We start from the raw sequence: 24366 nt of genomic DNA, 5'->3' as shown, positions 1-24366 counted from the left end.
ATTCCAGGCAACTATGACCAGAGTATGAAAAAGTCACCACCGATGGCTCCGGGATCTGCGAAGGGCTATTACCATCTTATTTACCTTGCCCTCGCTTGTTTCACTGCCGATGCGGCCCGGGTGTGCTCTAGGGTTAGGGCTGAGATATTCAGGGGGGCATGAGACATCGTTACTTCATATCCCCCTTTGTAACTCTGACGCTGTGACACTCAGAGAACTTCAATTTTCACCGCTGGTGGGCCCCCGATCTCCCTGGGCCATTTCTGTTTTATGCCCCTACCTCTGACAAAGATAGCATTAAATAACTCCACCCCCAGGTGGCCCGGGAAATGCAAGAGGACCACCTGTCTTTGCTTTAATTGAGCCAACATGGAGGGGGCGCATTTCACCACCAGGCGGCCCGGGACCTTTCTTTCATCCTTCCGAACCAGAGCAATATCTATTTTACTGCCCGCCTGGCCCGGGAACATACAGGGGCTTTGGCACAGCAGCAACATGCAGGCTTGCACCGCCTCAAGCCGGGTGGGGCCTCCTTCACCATTGGCTCACTTCTTTTCCTCTCCCCCCAGGCGGGAGCACAGCCAAACACACCGCTCTCCATGCAGCGTCCGGATCGGGCCGCACACCCATCTTCTCCTCACTCCTGTTCGGAGCGCAGGGCCACTCCTTCTTTCTCTTCTTTGTTCGCAGGCCTGGAATGGGCAGCACGAGCACACGTGGCTCCTCTGATTTCACCGGTGGGCCCGGTAGTCTGCCAGGCCACGCCCACTCTCCATTTGCGGCCGACGTTGCCTCTCTTCCCGGGTACCGAGCAGCCCTGCAGCAGCCCACACCACAATAGGCATGGGGGCCCAGACCTCCTTGTCGCCATTGTGGTTACTGAACCTACGGTCATGCAGGCCAGTCTGACCATTGCTGGGGGCACCCAGCACACACTGTGACATGAAAAGGTACAGGCTGGCTCGCAGGCCACAGGACATGCCAGGGACTTGCTTCACACATCCGGTATTGCCCAGCAGGGGCACCGGACCACACACATAGAGTTTCCCAGCTTGGGCTCTGCTGCTATGGGGTAACATAGGGACATGACCACGAGCCCTGGAAGATACCATGCTCCCCGGAGGGGTGACACACCATATAGCAGTCTGTTTCTAGCCAATGACATGGAGGTGTGGGTGGAGTTGCTGGGGCAGCCAGAAACCCAGAGACTTTATGCTCTTCCCCAGAGACCCGGAGAAGAACGCAGAAACCCAGAGTCTGCAAGCTAAACCCGGAGACTAGGCACGTCTGTGTAGCAGATGGCTGCAGTGATACGGTCCACGGTCCCCATTTTGCCACCATTGAATGCTCACACGCGGAGATCAGTTGGCTGCGTGTGTGCTGCCTTGTCCAGGTTCTGCACTATTACCTTCCACTGCAGTCTGTCCTTTGCACGCCCAGCCGCACAGTCCCCGGTGTGAGTATGACTGCTGGGATTGAGGGGTTATGAGCAGGTTTGAGATGTATGCTTTCAAAATGGCCGCCGCCTTCTTCCCTGTTTTGTGCATAAGCAGTAATGGAATACGCCAAGCAGTATTTTTTGGCTTACTGCACAAAAACCCAGACTCATTTAAAAGTGGAAAAGGTTGCTTTAATGTGACAGGCCAAAGCTTACAATTAAACGCGTACCTGGCTCCATTGTGCTTCCCTCCCCCCACATCAAAAGGGGCCATGCCCCCGGAGCCCAGACCCACTTCAATACCCCTCAGACTCCCCTCTACACCAATCTCCCCCTTCCTATGACCTGCAGCCAGTCTGACCTGCCACATCAGCAACAGAAATGTTTACATCACAACTTCACTAATGCCCTGACCTGTCACACAAAACTACCAGCCAATCGCTCCTTAACAGACACCACAAAACCCCTTAAAAACTTGACATGGTAAGTAAAAAAGAAAACCCCCCGCATAACCAACATACAGTGGTCCCCCCCCTTTTAATAACCATACCCCAGACCTAAACCAAAATGAAGGGGTGGGAGGGCGGGACAATCGCCAAGTCCAACCGTCACCTGCCTCCCGAACCTTCCCTGGCCCCTTAAATAACCCGGGGAGGCGCTCTGCCCCCCACGGCCACTCGCTGGCCGTGTGCAGCGCCAAAAACCTCCCTGGGGGGAAACGCTTCGCGTTCCCCCCGGGCCCCCTTTTGGCTTACTGCACAAAACCCCAGACTCATTTAAAAGTGGAAAAGGTCGCTTTAATGTGACAGGCCAAAGCTTACAATTAAACGCTTACCTGGCTCCATGGCCTTACAGACTAACGAAATATTTAAACAACCAATTAACTAATTACACATTTTTCATTTTCCCCCAACAATTAAATAATTAAATAAAGCCATTTCCTCCCTAACTGTCCCTTGGACCCTACCGTCTCCTTACCCCTTTTCCAGGCGTCCTGCTTTCTCCCTGGGGCCATGCCCCTCCAGGCTCAATACCTGTTCCCCCGGGGTGGCCCGCTTGTGCAAACAGCACCACCCCATCCTTTCCCGTGTCATTCCCCCATTGTGCTTCCCTCCCGCCACATCAAAAGGGACCATGCCCCCGGCACCAGAAAAACCCTCTCCCGAGGTGTTCTTTCTGCCCCACCCCCCCCACCACTTTACTTTACTTCCAACTCTTTAACCAATCTCCCAGCCAAGAGCCCAGGTCCGCCAGATAATGATTATTCCCATAGATTGACAAGTGTACACCATCCTCCCTAAAGATCATGAACCCTTCATACACTATTTCCTTATGTTCCATCACCTGCACCGCCACAGAGGCACAAAACTTAACCATCTCTCTGTTGATCCCTTTTCTAGCCCGCTCTATCGCTCCCTCGCTTCTCGCTCCCCTCCACACTCTCCGCGGCAACAACTTAGTCCACAACACCTCTGCTTGAGGCCACATCTCCCGCACCCAGACTAAATCCCTTTTCATTTTCCTTAGCAGAGCCACCCCCGTATCCCTTACCAGGTCATTCTCTCCAGCATGAATAATCAACACCTCTGGAGCCCCGTAGCGTTCCCGCAACCCTGCCAACATAGGAAGCAACTGGTCCCAGCGCAGACCGCCTAACCCGTGCCATTTTACCACCACATCCTTATAGCTACACCCCAGTTGCCTGCCCATAACCCTTTTCTCCGCTTCTTTCCCAGCCCATTTAACAATTGAATGGTCGACAATCCACACTTGTGCCAACTCCCCCTCCTTTCGCACAGCATCTGAAAAAGAAATTACAAAATTACTACAATAATACATTCTCCCAACACGCTGTAGTCAACCAAAACTTCTGCCACCTTCCTTCAAAATTCCCCTTTGTGAAACTCCCTGACATACCCCTTGTATCTCTCAGACCTCCAATGCCCCAAACTTTTCACCTTATCCTCCGAGAAACCCAACCTATTCCCCTCCAATGCTGCGCTCATCCTGAATGAATGTGTACCAAAATCACCTGCCTTTTCTCCTACCACTACCAGAGCCTTCCGCAATACCCCCAAGACTTGTGCCGCTGAAACCGGCGTCCCATCCTCATGCTTAAACACCAAGCCTGTCTTACCCCCACACCGCTCCTTCCACAACCTGCCTGTCTGCACTGGGCATAAATCCTTGCTCCCCTGACCCAACAAAACCCAAGAACCCTTTCCCTTTTGGTCTGTTTTAGACTTATTAATCTTGATGTCCAAACCCAATTCTGTAATTTGCACATCCTCCCACTGCAATCCCCCAGACCCCCCTTTTTCCCCCCACCAACTCCGAAACCCGAAAAGCCCCAAAGAATAACCAAGTAAAACAGGTCGCAAACAACTCCCCCTCCCATACCGACCGGCAAACTCCCCCCACTGCCTTAACCAACCTCTGCAGCAATTCCGCCGATATCGGCCTCCTCTTGTCCTTGTCCCTCTTACTCTCCCTGGCCCATACTTCCAACATCCTACTCGCCATTTCCCCCCGCTCGGCTGAAAACCCCAGAACCACTTCCCGTAGAAAGCAATCCCTGCTAACTTCCCTACTATAGTTGCTCTTGACCAGCCCCTGTCCATGCACCTCAGGAGGAAGTTCATGACATCATCCCTCCTCTGCTCTTCCGCATCCTATCTACCCTTCCAACTACACGCTCCCCCTTCAATAAAATCCTCACAGGCCCTCCTGTATGACTCCTTAGGCGCCCCGGCCAATGAACCCTCCACCAAAGCCAGCGCTCTCATCTTCCTATCTTCCACAGGTCCTCCGGAATCTGCTGCCCCTCCTGATCCGCATCTGGAGCCAATCCACGGAATCTCTGCCATTGAAAACCAGATAATGCATCAGCGATGCCATTATCCTTCCCTGGCACATGTGTTGCCTTAAACACCACATTCCATTCCATGCAGCGCAGCACACACTCTCTCATGAGTCTTGCCACCCTCTGATCCCTTGCTGACTGCCTGTTTACCACATGGACCACGCATTCATTGTCAACATTGAAATTCACTATCCTATCCTGCAAATCCTTCCCCCACAACTCCAATGCCACCAGCAATGGGAAAAATTCAAGGAATGCTATACTCCTTCCCTCCTTCAACCACAGATCTGGCCATTTCTCCACACACCATTTTCCCCCCAAAATACTCCGAAACCTCCAGCTCCTGCTGCGTCAGAAAATATCTGTACTTCCCATGTCACCGGGTCGCCCTGCAACCACATTGACACCCCGTTAAAATTCTCCAAAAAACGCAGCCAAATTCTGCAGTCCTCCCCCACTGCCCCCGATACTCTTATCCGATGATGTGGGCACTTTGCTTCCGCCATATCCCTCGCCATGTTCCTACAAAACGTCCGTCCTGGGGCCACAACCTTGCATGCAAAATTCAAATGCTCTACCAATCTCTGCATGTCAACCAGCGTCATTTTCTTGGCCCCTACCGCTCTCTCCAGCAGCACCACCAGTTTGCTCACCTTGTCGTGCGGCAAGCGTGAGGTCATGGCCACTGAATCCAGTTCAATTCCCAGAAATGTCAACACCACTGCAGGCCCTTCTGTTTTGTCTTCCGCTAACGGCACACCCAACTCCTCCATTAGCTCCTGAAACAACTTTAGCATTCCCTTGCACTCCCCCTCTCTTTCTGCCCCGCTAATGAACAGAAAATCATCCAGATAGTGCAGCACACTCTCCCAACCCGAGTTAATGAAAAATCCCACTGTAAGAAGGAGGTGAATCGTTCAAACAGCGCGCAGGAAATTGTGCACCCCATTGGCAAGGCTTTGTCTATGTATATGCGTTCCTCAAACTGCAAACCTAACAACCAAAAATCCTCCGGGTGCACCGGCAATAACCTGAAAGCTGCCTTAATGTCACACTTGGCCATGAAGGCCCCCCGCCCTTCTTTCCCTACCATCTCCACTGTCTGGTCAACACCTGCATATACAACCCCACATTCTTCCGGGGCAATGAAATCACTGACTGACATGCCCTCCGGCCATGACAAATGTGTATTAATCTAAACTCCCCCGGAGCTTTCTTGGGCACCACCCCCAGTGGGGATATAACTAAGTCACCCGGCAGGTCATCAAATGGCCCTACAATCCTTCCCGCCGCTATTTCTTTGCTCAATTTTTGCCTTACCACTTCCACATTTTCTTTGGCTGACATCAGATTTTCAGCCCACCGGCGCACCCTTGAGCCCTGGTACCCCAATCTGAAACCTTGACTAAACCCCTCACTCAAAATCTTCGCCCCTTCCCTGTCTGGATAAAATTGCAACCATTTCTGCAGCACCCCCACTTTAATTGGCGTAGAAGCTTTTCCCCACAACCCCTCTACCTGAACCTCTCCCCCTCCCCCTCTCTCCCTGTTGGAAACACTGAGTAAGAGGGTGCTTTCCTCCACACTTGCTACACTCATGCCTGAACCTACACAGGGTCCTTGTGCAGCCGTCCTTATTAAATGCTCAGTATGCTGCTGAGGACTGCCCTCTGCCTCTTCCCCCCACCCCCTCATGGGCGGGGCGACCAAGAAAGGGCCGGAAAGGCACCGGCAGCCCACTTGCTGTGTGCAATGTCGGGGCAGGCCTCGTTGGGGCCATCCATTGCAGCCAAAGATCCATGTCTATCTCCCCCCTGACCGCCTGACTGTCCTCCGCCATTCTCGCTCTGAATTCCTCATCATACCTTACCCAGGCAAAGCCCCCAAAACTCGTGAAAGCCTTCCTAATTACGTCCATATATTTAAGCAGGGCCACACAACACTCCGGGAATTTTTCACAATAAACACTGGCATAAATGATAAATGCCGACGTCCAATTCTCAATAGTCACCGGGACCGTTGGGCGCGAAGCCAGTTCCCTCTCTTCTTCTTTAGACCCCTCCTTAGCTCTCACTTCCCTATGGAGCAATTTAAAAACATCTACAAATTCCCCCTTCTGAATCTTCTCCCTGGTTGCTGCCATCAAGTGCGCCCCCAACGGTTTTGTTATCCCCATGTATGGCAGTTTTTTCTCTTTTCCTTTCACTCCCAGCTCCTTTTCTTTCCTAGCTTGCCCCTCGAGCACCAATGGCTCCACCACCTTGTCCGTTTGGACCTCCACTGAGCAAATGCCCTTCTCAACCCCCAAGGCTCCAATGGCCTGTACCCCAACGTCTTTCCTTATCCCTTGCAATCCAGCCCCTTCATTTCCCGTCCCCCCTCTTGTGACCCCTCTCTGCCATGCAGATGACCATTCCCTTTCCCGCTCACCTCTTTCCACGCCTGCCGTCTGCGGTCTGGCGTCCACACCAATGCTCCTCATCTCTTTTATTAGAGGGCTCCTACTGCGGGGACAAAACATGTCAGCAGACTCACCCAGCCAACAGTTCCGCCGCCCTCTTTCCCCTCGACCACCCTGCACCTGCCTTTCCAGATCCCCCCACCAACTTCTTCTCTCCTCCCCCCTTTCCCCTACCGCCCTATAACCTTCCACCTCCCATTGCCCCATTTAATTCTCCAACCCAACTTCATCACCCCTCAAATACCATTGCAGATGCGAGCTCGTGCCCCAGTCGAGTTGATCATCCTCTTGCGAGCCCGGGACGTCCGCCCCGCCACTCCTTTGATGTCTTCTCGGCGGGGCCGCGGAAACCCCTGCCTGGTCCTCTTCTCTCGGGCGAGGCGTTCCGACCTCCACCCTGGAGTCCTCATTGCTAGGGGCCATGCTGCACCCTCTAGGCTCTCCATGTGCTGACCAAGGAGGGGCCATTCTATAACCCTCTACCTCCACCTGACCAGCGGGGGCTGCACAGCGCCCTCCGCCCTCCCTCCTCCTACCCAGGGGGCCGTTCCGCGCCCCACCCTAACCTCCTCCATTGATGGGGACCTCTCCCTCCTTCTCCCACCTGCACTCTTCTGCAGGTATTTACCCCCTCTTCCCCTCTGCCCTGCCACCCCCTTCTGCGCCCCATCACTGGCCCCACTCTGGTTCCCTTGAGCCACCTCCTTTTGAGCACTCCCAGCTTCCCTAGGGCTATCATTCACTCCCTCCCTCAATGGCTGCCCACCCGAAATCATTTCTCCCACGGACGCCCTCCTGTCTATCTCCCTCCTCAACTTCCTGCCCCTGGATTCCCAAACCTCCCCTCTCCCTGCCGCGGGGGTGCAAGCCACCACTGCCGCGAGAGCCCCATCTGCCGCTGCTCTACGCTGCGGCCTCCCACCACTTATCTCCCCCTCCCCCGTGACCTCTCCACCAGTGACCTCCCCAACTGCCCCTTCCAACTGGGCCCTAGATGCCCTACTAATTATTTCCAAAGCCTCCCTAAGAGCCCTAGCATCAACCCTACCCTTCTTGCTGGCTCCCTGGCCCACCATCGTGCACCAATAATCTGGTTGTGCACTAAAATATATATAATACCTCTTGAAAGTTCACTAGCTATCCTAACTCCCGAGCCAAATTCTACCCGTGGACCTGTACCAAATTGAAAACTACTAACTGAAACCTGGTTAACTAAGCACTGAAAACCCCACCAAACGAATAAAATACCCAGCAGCTCTCCTCAAAAATTCCTATAAATTATTATTATTATTATTATTTTTTTATTCCTAAAATTACCCCCTAAATAATGCCCTAACCCTTAAAACCCCCCAGCCCAGGCAACTAACGTGCCCAGAGAAAAAGAAAGCCCCAAAAACCAGCAACCCAGCTAAACTGGGGCCGAGATGCGACTGTTTACACTGCCCCCTGGCGGCGTATATGCCCCACCGCACCTAAATAGCAAAATTATCTCGCGGCCCCTTTAAGAAACCCACACCGCCCCCTCTGACATGCGACGGCTACCGCGTACAGAAAAACCCTTCACCCCGCCGCGCACCACACGGAACCCGTAGCTCCACGTATCAATACCCACCCTCCAAAACTAACGGACGTGCCGAAAAGAAACCAGCTAACCGTAAATCCGCCTTCTCCCCCGCCCTAAATCACTCCCAGATGTCTCGTCACAATGCCGTGACCAACGGAGAAACTCTTCACCCGACCCCGGATACGCAGGGAGCGACACCTGAAAACAGTAAGAGGGGGTACCTTATCTACGGTACCCCCGGCTATGCAATAAACAAATCACACTTCAAAATGTACTAACTAACTACTAATAGCCTCTCCCAGAACCTAACTCTCCCTCTCACCTAACGCTATCCTGCAAAACGAAGGCCCAGCTAACTCAGGAAAGGCTCGGGAGTAGGTGACAGGGCTGATCGACAATCGTCAAGTCCAACCGTCACCTGCCTCCCGAACCTTCCCTGGCCCCTTAAATACCCCGGGGAGGCGCTCTGCCCCCCACGGCCACTCGCTGGCCGTGTGCAGCGCCAAAAACCTCCCCGGGGGGAAACGCTTCGCGTTCCCCCCGGGGTCCCCCTTCTACCACATGCTGTCTTTCTGATTTGTGTCGCCTCCACTCTTCTACAGCAAATTCATAATGAGTCCAGTGTGCAAGGGATACCCCATGCGGTAACGCTTTTACTCTGCCGTATTTCTCGATTTTTACCACCTAACTCGTATAGACACCATATGTCAATTAAAACATTGTAATGTATTATAAAATGTGTTATGCAGTGTCAGACTAGAGTGCCCCAGAAACCCCAAACTGTACATCATGCAAACATAGACGACTAACAGTGTCAAAGGGGGGGTCATCATTGCCAGATTACTGTTTTGCATGTAGCATGGCGATAACATAGACTAGCCTCACACATCTTTTCATGTGTTCCCTTTCTTTAAAGTTATGTCTAGGGCTGAATCAGGAAACCCCTGGATCGACATTTTCCGAGAACTTCAAGAGGAGGAGCTTGAGGAGGGCTATGGAGAAACATGGGCGCTACACTTCAATTACAGCCTAACCAATGACCTGCCGCAGGAGAAGAGGAAGCAAGGCTGGAAGGTTACCGAGAGACCCTCCAATGGAAGGTGAATGGCAAAATATGAAGCCCAGTAATTTAAGTGGTAGGCAGAATGTAAGGGGGTGGGGGAGGCTCTAGTTAGGAGGCGTGGCCTAAGTAAGTGTGGGTGGGACCAGGCAGTGGGAGCCAAGCAGGAGAGCTGGGGTGCACTGGTATCATACCTTTGGCACGCCCAGCCTTTTCTTTTTTGTTGCAAAGTCATTGGCTCTGCCCCCTTGACGACTGCATGTGGAGGGTCAGAGCCAGTGATTATGAAACAAAAGGAGAGCCCAGGAACACAAAAGGTATTGTAGCAGTGTGCCACAGCCCTCTTTTTGTTGTTTCTTAATGAGAGGAGCCAACCACCAGCAGGCAGCCCTTTCATTCAAAGAGCAGCGTGGCAAAAGAGCTCCCGGGGGTTGCAGACCTCCAAAGGCAGTCCTTTAACCATGCGGCTCCTTTAATGAAAGGGCTGCCTACTGGTGGTTGGGGTGCCCAGACTCTCCTTATGTTTCTTAGACTGAGGAGCCAGCCCCTAGATGGCAGCCTTTAAGTCAAGCTGCTGCATGGTTAAAATACAACCAGCAGGTGTCAGCACTTCTTATTAGAAAAAAGGAAAGCAGCTGTATCAGCCAATACTTCTTCTTTGTTCTAATCAGACACGCCAACACCTGCTGGCAGCCCTTTAACCATACAGCTCTTTTGCTAAACAGGCTGCCTGAGGGGGTTGTCATATCTGGGGCTAGTCGGGGGGAGCCCCCTCTAGCCTCAGCCCACTGCAAGCACTGATGAAGCCACCGAGGTAGCTCAGTGGGTTCAACCCCCGATGTGGATGGGGATCGAGGTAGAAACTGAAAGCCACATGTTGGCATCACTTTACACATGTGCCAGGCTATTATCATCCAGTGGCTGATACATAACTGCCAGAGAGTTATGTAATGCAAACCTCTAATATTACATGATTTGATACACTTGAGTACTAAATAGCAATGGCTTGTAAAGAGGGATTACTTTACATAAGTAATCTAAAGAAAGGTACAAAAGTACTCCACAGAAGAGTAGACACCGTGCATGAAAAACAGAGCTTTATTACGCCCCTCCCCCACAGTTTGGAGAGATCCATTCGGACAGCCCTGCAAGCTGAAGTGGTTGAAAGGTTCTCAACTCTGCCTACTGTGGGTGCAACGTTTATAAAAATAAACCACAGGATTACAATAAAACACATTAGTTACATTTTGGGGCAGGTAAAAATAATGATTGGTGAAACATCATCAGACCCCTATAGCGCCATTTGTTGGTGTAGTTCTATCGGCCAACACATTTCTGTTGTAATGCTCATTTAGTTACTCGCATTGTCCACGAGTGTGGAACCAGAATGTCGAACCTTGCTGGTGAGGACGGGTGAGAGATGCTGGGGGATATGGAGGTGAAGGCAGTTGTGCCGACCCGCTGGCAAATAAAGGAACGCATGTGACGCTACTTACGGACTCTGATTGTTGTCAGTTCCATCATTTTGGCGACAAGTGCCAGTGGGGTAGACCATAGCTCTCAACTCACACGCTTTTGGCGGGTGTCACCCGCCTTGTGAAGGGCTGACTCACCCGCCAAGCCTCATGCAAGCCCATTCATTCCAATGGGCGTCTCACCCGCCAAAAACAAAATCGGGTGATTACACCCGCCTTTGTGACACAAATGGTTGAGAGCTATGGGTAGACCCACGCAAAGCCGACATCTGTACGGCGTCGGCAACTCGGAGAATCAGAGAATTTGAGAAAAGGCCACATCAACGTCAGAAGACATGCAGCCATTTTGGTGTAGTCAATGAAACGAACAGCAATCTTCCTCGTCTCAGTCTAAGAAAAAAAAAAGAACATTTTCTTTTCCTTTCTTTCTTAAATGGAATTGATTAATGAAAGGAAACGTTTCAATTGCCACAGAGAGAACAATAATTTACACAAAATAAGAGGACCCTATACATTCAAAAAGTGAAAATAAGACACATTAGCCAAAGTTAAGCGTGGCTATGCAAGGCACAATAGTGCATCAGCCAGAAAGTTTTCTCTCTAATGCAGGCCAACCAGCAGTCCCCTGGCCATGGAGAGAATATTGGCGCAATTATATTAAAACAAACGATCAAGAGGGTCTCACCGCCGAAAAGAAGAAATTACTTTTGCTGCATGCACTTGGCCCGGAAGGGCAGCGCAAATATAGGGAACTACCAGTACTGGCAGGACTGGATGCTGGAAACATGGATGCACATGAATGCACCATCAGAAAACTAGATAATTATAATGCACCAGATACCAATGTTGCAACTAACAGATTTAACTTCTATACAAGGGTACAAAAGGAAGAGGAGTCAGTGGAGGGGTATGTATCCTCTCTAAAGAAATTGGCACCCACTTGCAAGGTCAGTGAAGGAATTACAACGGAAGAGTTAATACGTGATCAGATCATGATGCACGCTAAGGATTCTGCGATACAAGAGAGGTTATGTATGGCCGGAGAACCCACCCTACAGCAAGCATAGGCGATCGCAAAAAGGACAGAACACACTTAGAGGTGCTCAAAAGAAATCAAAAACAACAAAAAAGAAGTGCAACAGTCTGAAGGTTGCAAGGAAGAAGAAATGGGAGTGCAAACATTTGAAGCAGGGGTTAGGAAGGAGGGCACTAGCAATGAGAAAGAAGAAGAGCCCTGCAACGAGGCTGGGTCTAGAAATAAGGATCGGGATGGCAGCATCCTTAGAGACAAAAAGAAACTGTCAAGGGAAACACATACCGGCCAGGAGAAACTAAAGAAAGAGATAGATGTTTCGTCCAGAAACTGCCCAGCCATTTACAAAGTTTGTGCTGCCTACAAGGGTAGAGGCTATTTTGCTTGCGTATGCAGAAATAAAAAGAGAGTGTTGGTTGTCCAGGAGGATTATGACTCCGAAGAAGAAAGAGTAGTATTGGTGTGCAAATTTACAACCAACAAGACATGAAGGGCCCTAAGTTTGAAGTGATCATCGAGAATTGGTCAGTGAAATTGATGGCGGATGGTTGTTCACCATATACCATAATTACATGTGTTTACATGTAAGCAGAGCCAAGCAGAGCCAAGTGGAGCCAAGAGGAGCATTTGCTGGAGTCTTTCCTCACTTTCTACTGCCTGGAGGCAGTCCTTAAAAGCCCTAACCTACGCGCAGCGCGCAGTGTGCGCAGTGTGTTTCCATGCAAGCAGTGCCAAGCAGAGCCAATTGGAGCCAGGAGGAGCGTTTACTGGAGTCTTTTCTTACTTTCTACTGCCAGGAGGCTGTCCTTAAAAGCCCTAACCTACATGAAGTGCTACATGAAGTGCACGGTGTGTGCAGTGTGTTTCTGTGTAAGCAGAGCCAAGTGGAGCCAAGAGGAGTGTTTGCTGAAGTCTTTTCTTACTTTCTACTGCCAGGAGGCAGTCCTTAAAAGCCCTAACCTACGAGCAGCACGTGGTGTGCACAGTGTGTTTCCGTGTAAGCAGAGCCAAGTCGAGCCAAGAGTAGCGTTTGCTGGAGTCTTTTCTTACTTTCTACTACTAGGAGGAAGTCCTTAAAAGCCCTAACCTATCCAGAGCAGGCAGTGTGTGCACTGTGTTTCTGTGTTCCCATGTGCTGTGTACTCTGAAAGGGCAGCCGATCCCAGGCTCGCATCACGGCTCCACATCCTCCACCTCTAATCTTGCACCATCGCTCAAGGTACTGGGCCTCATTACAACCCTGGCGTTGGACCATGGTGCTTTTAGCACCATGGTCCATGCCGGATTCCGCCATGGTGGATGGCGGATTTACCGCCCCATTCCAAGGTTGGCGGGGCAGTAAATCCCCATTCACCATGGCCCCTTCCCCATTCCCATTTTTGGCCCATAGGGCTCAATGGGAATGGGGAAGGCGCTAATTACGGCAACGTAAATTACGGTGCCGTAATTAGCACCAAGGTCCCTTAGCGGGTTGGACTTTAACGCCTGCAAAAAGCAGGCGTTAAAGTGTGAATCGGGCGTTAAGGGTTTAACGGCGCCGCAGCCTTTTACGGCGCCGTTAACCCCTTAACGCCAGGGTTGTAATGAGGCCCACTGTCTTTCTTTTCTGCTGACCAATATCTGCTCTGCTTATTAAATCATGCACGGCTTGCATAGTGAGAAACGCATGGGCCTTGATATAGACCCGTCGGAGGCGCCCGTGGAAGAAAGTAGCACTGTTCTTATTACCTGCCCAAAAACTGGCACCACACTTGCTACGGCTTATTTTGAAAGACTGGATCAAACTCTTGATACTCAGCAAATGTGGCCAATCCATACAAAAGTTAAGGGCCCGGGTGGAACTCTTGCCCCCACGTCTACTGGGAAAGTAATTGTTCAGATATCCTGTGAGGGATCTTGCTTGGGTCATGGGTCTCGGGAGGATAGCTCAGGGGCAACGTGCTCCGCTTGAAAGCAAGATAACATGGAGCAACACAGGTTCGATCCCCAGGTGCACGCTTAGAAACCTCTGGGTATTAAGAGCGTTATAAATAAGCTATCATATCATATCATGTGGACCCTGAAGACTTGCTGGATTGTGCTGATTCCAATTTTGTATATGACTTCTGGCTCCTGTTATCTCCTCTGAATTAGCTAAAAGTGTCCATCTGTCCTTGGGCTCACGCACTCAATCTTACCATGGCAGTCCTAGTTGCTCGGTGCGTCCACTGGAGGACGTTCAGTTGTACAGACCCATCCAGAATCCAACGCCAGTACCCTTTTATCAGGGCAAAGGTTTTGCTTCAGACTTCCAGGGTTCTCAGAACTAAACAGAAGCGCAAAGGTTTTTCGATCAGCCGGGTCCAAATTCATCAAGGTGCTTGTCTCCAATATCTTATGGCCTACCCACTCATCATCAAGAAGAGCAAAACTCAGCCTTGACTTCCTCCCATGCCCCTCATGTTGGCCAGGAAGAGCATTGATGCATTCTCTTTCCCGGTACTCTCGAGGATTCTTGACCCTATGGACAGAGGCCATAATCTTACACTCTATGAACTGTGTGAGGTTTGCTCAACCTTGAACGACTTATGTGAGAAAGTTAACTATATTGAAGGTTTTATAACCGCCTTGGGAATGTCCCATGTAATGTGTGACTTTCACAATGTAACACATGTCTTCACAATTTCTACCATGGACTGTTAGCCCCTGCCTACTTTTTTCTAACTTGTTTGGATGCAAACTGTATTGTTTTAAGTAAGTAATATCCTGATCTTCAAATGTGCGGTTGTCTGTACATTCTTGTCTTGTGTTTTTGTATGTGTTTCTTCGGCGCCCGTAAGCCTCCGGGTCTCTTGGTGCGCAATATAAATGCAATAAGGTAAAGTAAAGTAAAGTGATGCATGGGGTGGTGGGTCTGTTCATACTGTTGCAACCTCTGTTCCTGTTGCTTGTCAAACTTCCTCTGTAGATCTGCCCACTGAGTGTGGGCCTGGGATAACTCTGGAATCATTATCTGTAAAAACCTGCCTGTTGGCACCAGTGGGGGCCCGGTCATCGCCATCTGATGGTACGACCACCACCGCCGTCGAGAGTAACAGTGTCATGTCATCAATTGCAAAGCCAGTGGAGATGGCTGTCAATGTTGCACTGGTATCAACAGGGGACTCAAGAACAAGGGGTTAAAAAGAAAAAAGTCTAAAAACATATAAAAAAGTAAACAAACACTTTGCTCAGAATAAAAAAAAGTTCTTTAAAATGTTTACGTTCAATTAAAGCCCATACAGAAGTCTTCTCGGAGGACTGCGATGCATCGGGTCTGTCCGCAGTTCAAGAAACAGCTTCTGCCATTCCAGACAAATTGAAGATGGTAGGCAAGCGTAACAATGGCGATGGTATTGCTTCTTCCACTGTGATTAGTCCTAGGCAGATTCCTCTTACACATCCTGCAAGTAAGAGTAAGTTATTAATGGCCTACGTAAAACCTAAATCTAAAGATACTGTTGTTCAGCCTTTGGACTTAACTTCTATTTCTACCTACTCAGCAGGTTTTGATGAATACGATCTAGATTCTTCCGCCCTGGCAAAATTTGATTCCTCGGTTGCGATGCCTATCGTGATTAATGGCCATGCGAGGGTGGTATGTAACTCCCTCCATTTCAGTGTCCTCTCCAGCCTTGGTGGCTTTGCAACCGACAGCACCTACTTTTATTCCATCCACTCTAGTTTCATACGCCGCAGTGGGGGAACCTTTAAACTTTTGTACAATGGAAGAAAGGAGGAGGATTACATCAATGCCTCCTCATCCTCAGAGCCTGGTAAATAATCACCCTCAGGCCCCTAAAGGCCCCAATTGGGCCCCCCCTGTTCAAGCTACCTTTGAAGGAGGAGGCCAAGGTGCTTGATCAGCAGGTTGATTAGCCTGGGTTAGGGGTGCACACAGAGGACACATTATTTGACTTATGCTTGAAGCGTACCTTCAAGGTTAAGGAGTTTTATCCACTAAACCATCAATACATCTTAGCAGTGTTTAGAGAAATTCCTACCTTAGAACTACTAGCATCAAAAGACATTGCCAGAATTTATTTCCTTAATTTTCGACGGGTGGATATGGTAAAGGTGGGTTTTTACTCCCAGTTAATTAAAAATTTTGTGGTGGCTGAATCGTCAGATTAGTTAAACTTGGGTTATATGCTGACTGAATACTGGGTGGATATAACATCTAACGATTCAACTGTAGGCGGCGGTGGGGAGCCCGATTGTAATCCTTGTGAACCTCTGATTATTAGTGTACAATTGGATACTACAAGTATATAGGGCACAGGTCCAGCGTTCTCAGAGAAGCATTGAAATAACCCCATTAGGTTCCTTGCATGGAATACGCACAGGTCCACCACCTCAGAATCTACAACCTGGTATGGAAATTAGCAGACTTGATTTGTTTGCAAGAAACATTCATGCTGGATACCCGACTTGTAGATGGTTTTTCAATTATGCATGATCCCGCAAGGAAAGGTTCAAGAGGAAGGCCCGTTGGGGGCCGGATTAGTGCCTGGCGGGTCTCCCCTGATTCAAATGTGGAACATTTGTTTTTAGGTCGTCCTGATATCTTGGATGTCCAAATAACATGATGGGACTTGGTTGAATGTGCTCGGAGGCCTCTAACAGTGTTGAATGTTTATTACAATCCTGCTGTGCCACTTACGGTAGATTTTTTGTTGGCCATCCCCAAGGCAATTGAATGCTGCTGCACATCTAACAATACAAGCATTGTCATCATGGGGGGTTTTAATTGAGAGTGCTTACATTGCCAATGGTATGATTTGGGTACTACTCGACAACACTCCATGTCAGCAAGAGATAGAGGGTTACTTTCTCATTCTCTCTTGGATCCAGGATTTGAAACTTCTTAATGGCAACATTAGGGGTGACATGCCACCAAACTATACATGGTCGAATGGTACCCATAGTTCTACCTTGGATTACATATTTTCTTCAATAATCTATTTTCTAGTTTTGGCTTCCGAGAGGTAACAGACAGCACATGCAGTGATCATTAACAGTTGTTTTTCCTCCTGGGAGGGGCCTGTATATCTGCTCCCACGGCACAGGTTCAGAACTTAATAGAAGTCAGACCAAGAGATCATGCCATTTTATGGCACCCGAAGCTTGCGTTGCATTTTAATGCTAAGGTGTTTCAGGATTTATCGCAGGGTTCATTCCTTCTAATGTCTCCCCAGACCTTTGGTCCACATATGCAAGACTTACTTCGAGGGAAAATCCCACTAAAAAGCCTGAGGGGGGACCTTACTACTCTGGCTTTACCTCGAAATTTGATGATGGGGTTAGTGTGAAGAAGAAAAAGTTAAGAAGTGCTATTGGAAATGCAAGTAAACTTGGTAGTACCACTAATATGATTATAAAAAAGCTAAAGCAAGCTTATAGTAATTGGTTGAAAGGTTATAGGCACTTATTGTTCCTAAAAGATGGAGAACATATGCTAACTGCACTTAGGTCTAGAGACTCAGTGTATTTTGGGAAATTAAGAAGAGGGGATTGTGTTCAAACATCTTTGCAACTGCAGCCAATAGCTGGCTCCCACTCAGAGACTTACTTTAGAAATCTGTATGTTTCCCAGTCCAAGGTGGAGGCTTGTTCCACGGCGGGTGGCGTGGCACTTGACGAAACCCAAATCTGGGAAGTTTTGGACATAGATACTGAGGAGATTCTTGTGGCCATTAAAAGGGCGAAATCCTCTAATGCCCAGGTCCAGATGGCCTATCAAATGTAACTTTAAAAGTTTTGGACATAGATACTGAGGGGATTCTCGTGGCCATTAAAAGAGTGAAATCCTCTAATGCCCCAGGTCCAGATGGCCTATCAAATGTAACTTTAAAATCGGCTCCCCAATTGTGGTCGGCGGTCTTGTTACTACTGTTTCAGAATATTTTAGTGACTCATCAGTTCCCCCGACTTGGCAGGAGGCTATAGTTGTTGTGATTTTCTAAAAGGGAGATAGTTTGCGGGATCCGATCTATCACCCTATTTCCCTTTTGAATGCCTCCAATAAAATCTTCTCATGCTTCGTATTGCGGTCTCTCGAATGGTGGGCCGAGGACTCTGGTAAATTGGACCAAAATCTGTCAAGTTTTCGAAAGGGTACAAGTACTTCTCTGAATTGCCTATTGATATAGCTTTTGTCTAATCAGACAGTTCAGACTAAACTATAGCTTGTACCTTGCCTTTTAAGATATCTCTAAGACCTTTGATTGTGTTGATCGCTGTAGGCTGTGGGAGATACTAAGGACGTGGGCCTGCCCGGAACCTTTGGTCAGTATCCTGGAACATGTGTTACTTAGACATCAAACTGAAGGTTAGGCTGGATCAAAGGGGTTTGTACTCTGGTTGGATCTTTGTCGAACATGGTTCATACCAGAGGTGCGTGCTAGCCCCATTTCAATGTAATCTTTATATTCTCAGCATAGGGGCAGCTTTAGCTGGTATTGTAGTTAAACCCCCTAGATTGGGTTCTTTGAAGTTACACTACCTTTTATACGCTGATGAACTTGTGTTGATGGACTATAACGCGATGGGCGTCCAGCGATCGTTAAAAGCAATGGGTGATTACCTCGGGGACCTTGGCTTGGAAATAACATGCCTAAGTCAAAGATCCATGTGGTAAATCGATGTAAGATTATTTTGGGTATGCCTCCTTTTGGCTGGTATATCAATAATATGAGATTGGAGGAGGTGTGCAAATTCAGATATCTTGGGGTTTTACTCAAAGACAAAAGTTCATTGGCTCTAGTGAACCAGGCTCTCAAGCTTGAAGCAATTACAGCAGCTACCCAGCTTCGGGTACTTTACAGAAAATACAGGTGCTTCTCTTTACTCCCGGCCGTGAAAATGTACAATCAAATCCTGGTCATTAAGTTGATCTATGGGGCTGAGGTGCGGGAAGAGGGTCTATCAAACTTGAGTCCTTCATTTGGAAGCAAGTGTTGTCACTTCCTATTGGCACTCCATTTGCAGCTGTCCGACACATCCTGGGCCTCGTATCTTTAATGACAAATGTTATTTGGCGTAGAGGTCTACTACTAAGAAGTATTTTGTTTCCTCCTACCTTTACCCTTTTCGAGCAATTGAACATCCTTTTTAAGGGTTCTTGTGGCTCCCTGAATGTATGGACGAACAGTGTGTTAAACATCTTGGAGTAAAAGGGTATATCGATGGAGGACTTAGAGCTCATGCCTGGTAAGGTTAAGAAGTAAATATACAGAAAATGATTGGATTGCAAACAGATATTGCCTTGAAACCTATAAGATATTTGAGCACTTTTCCTTGACATAAAGCCCTATAACTCTATGCCGAGATGTATGAGAAGATGCCCATCCAAACAATTAAGAGACTTTTGGTTACGGGTTCAATTAAATCTGCTGTTAACTAATGACGTCATAGGTGCAAGGAATAGAGTGCCCCAGGAAGTTAGTCTGTGTCGTATCGGTTTGATGTCTAAAGAAACTATAGAACATTGAATCTTTGAATGCCCAGCTCTTTTTGACCTTCCGGTAGAAACATGTGAGTTATATTTTAATAATCGACCAATGTTTTCATGGGAAATGTTGCAGTGGAATTTTCTTTTGGAGCCTTCGGATCAATTGGTTTTTACTGTGATGAATTTTGTAAAATGCATTTTTACAGACATCTATTTTAATGTAATGTAACTTGTATCAAGTATTATGTGTTTTTATCTGTGTGTGTGTGTGTGTGTGTGTAAAGTTGCAACAATGTCACCCAATGAAGAATAAGAATACAATAATTACAGAGAACAAGTGGCAGGAGTTAGAGTCTAAGGACTGAAGCATAGATTACCCCTGGTAAAATACATGAAACCCAGGAGGGTTTGAAGGATCTACGATACACTTGATCAGTTACTTAATGAGCAAGGTGCAATTTAAAGCTTGCACAGCTGAAAGTAAAATATACGTGGCCAAGAAAGGACTAAATGTTTTGGATTGGAAGGATCAAGCCAAGCAAAAAATTCATCTTAATCCATGTGAGAGCGACCCTGTACTTTACATAGGTGGAGGTGAACGTAAAGCCAATGGTACCGAAGAACAGAAGGGAGATGTATTTCAGGCCAAGTTAGGTTTGGTGAAAGGGTACACACACAAAATTATACTAAAATCCAGGGCGATTCCAGTAATACACATGAAAGCTTGCCCTGTCCCGTTTGCACTGATGGATAAGCTAGAGGCGGAATTGGACAGATTGGAGAAAGAGAATGTCATCGAGAAAATTGAATCGTCACAATGGATGAGCCCCATTGTGGTGGTGGTGTAAAAAGAATGGGAAGCTTCGATTATGTGTGGATTTAGGAGACTTAAATAAAAAATATCCTAGGATGTATGTATGCATGTATAACAATTTGTAGAGTGCAAACCATGGCCAGATAGAATCATGGGTGCTAAAAAGAGAGAGGAACAGGAGAGAAAGGTAGAGGTAAAAAAGAAAAAAAACAGACAGGGAGGATTAGGCAGCGAACAGCATGATCTTTAGTTGTTTCCTTTAACCAAGGTCTGAGAGGCCACAAAGTACCATCAGGAGCACGTTCCAAATCTTAGGGGCCAGGAACGAAAAGAAGCGGCCCCTTCTCTGGATTTGTAGAAATGCAGGACTTCAAGGAGATTTTTTCCACTGGAGCGGAGCCTACGAGAGGGAGTGTAGGCTTTAAGCTTCTGCCATAAAAATATAGGGCCAGAAGAGTTGACGGTCCGGTGAGCAATGCACAAGATCTTAAACTCAATCCGTCTCCTGACCGGGAGCCAGTGGAGTTTGCATAACAATGAGGTGATAGGCTCAGATCTAGTGGCCACCAAGGCTAGGCGGGCTGCAGCGTTCTGACAAATCTGAAGTCTTTGAACCAGATAGTCTGGTTGCCCTAAATATATCCCATTGGAGTAATCAATAGATCCCATTGTGGACAAGTTAACAACAGAAGGAAGGAAATCCAGGACTTTCTTAAGTAATTTCAGTCTGTGAAAACTTGCCCTACAGACTGAAGCAATTTGGGCCTCTCTGGATCCTGAGGGTAGAATTTTAACCCCCAGGCTTTTTACAACAGTAAAAACAGGAAGGAACAGGAAGGACACCTAGTGACTCCGGCCAAAAAGAAGAGTTCCAGAATGTGCTAGGGTCTAAGGTACCAAAACCAGGACCTCGGTCTGTCTTCCATTCAATTTGAGGCTGTTTTTAGCCATGCATGTTGGTACTGTTGTTAGGCAGTTCTGGAGATTAGAAGAGGAATCAGAAGACTGAGTCAAGGCGGAAAAACAATTGAGTGTCGCCAGCATACGTGTAAAAACAGATACCAAAAGATGTTATTAGATCAGTCAGAGGTTGGAGATATAGGTTAAATAACAGAGGAGAGAGGTAGGAACCCCGCGGAACACCACAAGTGATTGTGTAAGGAGCAGGCAAAAAAGGATAAAGTGAAACCGTTTTCTGGCGGTCAGATAAAAAATAAACCATTCAAGAGGCCTGCCACCAAAACCAGCCCGGACCAGCCGCTGAACCATAATGTTATTATCTATTGTATCGAAGGCTGCAGAGAGGCCAAGAAGAATCAAGGCGCTGACCTCTCTGCGGTCTTGACAGCGATAAATCGTCAAGAACCGAAATCATTACTGATTCGGTTCCCATTGTAGGTCTAAACCTGCTTGGGAACCATGTAAAATATCGAGTAGAGAAATCGGACAGTGGTTGTCCGGAAGGGACGGATCCATATGAGGTTTCTTCAGCAGCAGAGACACAACAGCATGCATAAGCGAGAATGGGATAACATCATGAGAGAAAGAGTGATTGACAGCTGCTGTGAGTAGAGGAATGCAATCTGAGGGAAGAGATTGCAGGATCTGAAGTGGAATATTGCATGCACGTGTCAGATGTGACAGTGAGTTTGTTTATTTTCGCCATCTTCAGTTATATCAGGCCCATTTCCTCTTGTATTGATCTGGGATAAGCCCGGTATGGTGGCCTTAGTGCATAGTGTTTCTCTCCTTTTTGATATTGGGGTGGGGGAGTGGCAGTTGCCATCAGCAATGCATTCATCTGTCTCTTGACAAAATGGGTTTTAAACTTTATCTACAGCTCATGTTATTGCTGTTATGAATGGTAATTTCTGCATCGCAGGAGCTGGGGGCTCTGGAAGGGACAGATGATATGGATGCAGGTCTTCTTTGCCCCCTTACCTGGATAGAAAGAACATTTTGAGAGGAGTCTTGAAAGCAAAGCCAGAAGAGCGGCTATGTTATTCACTTCCGGAGGTAGGTGCACCAGTAGTGTGGCACAATAAGGTGAGGTAGTGGAAGCAGTAGGCAGCACGGAGAGGGGGTGGTTCAACTGCCAGAGTGAGTAGGGTTGAGATCACAAGGTGACATTAAATATTTGATTGAGCGATGGTGGTGAGTCCACAAATGGATTTAAAGATGAGGAGGAGGAATGAATTTGAAGAGTGTTCTGTATTGTCTAGGGATCCAGTCCATGCGTGCGTGGTGTGCTGTGGTAAAAGAGGAGCATAGTTGAGTATTTAATTGAAGTGGAGTAAAGAGTAGCAAGTGAGGCCCAGCGGGAGGATAGATCTGCAATAAGACGGATGAGAACAAGAGCGGGGTTGCAGAGTGATACACAAGCTGTGGATGAGCCATTGGAACATTCAGAAGCTATAGATTTGTGACTCCGGGAGGAGAAGTAATGAATAGTTGGAGCTTTGATTGCCTGTCAAAGAACACACCCAGTATGAGTGCCTTGGGCATGGGATTTGGAGACTAAGGGAAAAGGGTGTAGGGAGAGGAGAAGGACTCCTGGAGTTGGGCGTGACCTTTTTTGGTAGATCTCGTTCTTCACTCTCAGATTTTTCTTTGGTCTACTGGTACCTGAGGAGACCTTCATAAGATCTCTTCACCCCATAGAGTATTTTTTTAATGTACAACTTTTGATGCCTTGGGGGAGGTGGGGAATAAAAATATAAAATAATTAAATTGGTCTTTTAATATCACACTTCTTGTTGTAGTCCAGCGCCTAAAAGTGGGACCGGATATCAAACCATGCTACTGAGTGCTGTTTTGCTTCCAAGACAAGCGCGTTCCCCTGACCTATCCCCCCGACCCAGGATGTTTTGTTTTAACTATCAACATACATTTTGGATATTGATTGAAATTAATGGTGCTTGAGTGGAAATCCTCCAGGAGGCTCCTGATTGGCCCAGAATGTGCTGGTTTTTGCTGATTTACTAGATGATTTTGAACATCCCCTTTCCCCTGCAGTTGGATCTGTCCATCCATCACTTATCCCACATTTCTCAGGCACTGATGCGTGCCTTCACCCTCACATGTCCCCCATATGAATCCTTGATCCAATAGATTTCTGTGTGATAGAAGGAAGCCTTTTCTGCAAGACTCTTCTTGCCTCAGTAAAGGATTTTCTTCAATATAAGCCCAGTGCCTCCCACTTATTCTATAGGTCTAGCATCCGGTTCTTTGGTTGATGGTTGCAGCTTTCACTATAAAATTGCTTCAAAATATTTTTCGGGCCGGATCCCCAAATTTTGAAATCCTCTACCGGCAAACATAAAGCCAGAATAGGACGATTTACATTGCTTGGTATTCTTAAAATATCACTTATTTAAGAAGGTTTGGATTAGGCTAAAACGCGAATTGAACTAGAGATGAATTGCTCGACTGTGCAAGATGAACAAAGGAGCAGATCACTCAGTCATGAAAGTATTTTATTTTTTGAATTGTAAAATAAACGTTCTTTTTTTATTTCTTCCAGTCAGCTACTAGTCAATATTCCTAGTTAATATTTGATGTCCCAACCTCCTTTTCTGATAAGGTACAACTTCTAGGATGTATATGGGAGGCAGCTTTGAGGTGTAACACTCATGTCATGGAAGTTATAAGATCTGTTTACTATCAGCTTAGGTTATTAAAACCCGTTTTACCCCTTATCTCCAAATGGGGACAATGGTCAACTCTAGATTCGATGATTGCGACACTGTTCTTTTAGGAGCACCAGCAAATCAGTTACAACAGCTTGAAGTGGCCCAGAATGCTGCAGTCAGACTTGTGTACAACTTTTCCAGAACGGTATCGTTCTCCTTACATCGCAGGAAGCTACGCTGGTTGCCTGTCCAAAAACATGAGTTTAGGACTTGTACGGTAAACCTCCAACAACCAGAGAGAAAAATAACAACCCTCTAGGGCAGAAGGAATTGGTGTTCCTTTAGCAAGATCTGGAATGACCAATGTTTTATTGCATTTCATATTAGTTCCAAGGGGAACTGTCCCATGCGCTCAAAAGCAAAACTCATTCTTCAGGTGCATAAACCTTTGCTTGAACTTCTCGTGTCTAAATCCATGTTAGTTTCAAGACATACGTGGCCCATATTGTAAAACAGTTCTTCTTGATGTTCCATATCACTTCCTCTCCAAATCCT

General features: G+C 47.7%; 1 protein-coding gene across 1 annotated transcript in view; it reads left to right on the top strand.

Annotated features, from left to right (window-relative positions):
- The window catches only part of LOC138491138 (receptor-transporting protein 3-like), a 138874-nt gene that overhangs the window by 59274 nt on the left and 55234 nt on the right, over positions 1-24366 (top strand). Inside the window, exon 2 of the mRNA XM_069617481.1 lies at positions 9243-9426. Within this exon, the coding sequence (XP_069473582.1) occupies positions 9245-9426 (182 nt within the window). The 5' untranslated portion in view covers positions 9243-9244. The remainder of the gene's footprint in view (positions 1-9242; positions 9427-24366) is intronic.

This window comes from Ambystoma mexicanum, chromosome 10 (assembly GCF_040938575.1).
Source record: "Ambystoma mexicanum isolate Mex_15411 chromosome 10, UKY_AmexF1_1, whole genome shotgun sequence".
NCBI lineage: Eukaryota > Metazoa > Chordata > Amphibia > Caudata > Ambystomatidae > Ambystoma > Ambystoma mexicanum.
The sequence above is the reverse complement of the archived record's forward strand: the minus strand, read 5'-3'. Positions and strand labels throughout refer to the sequence as shown.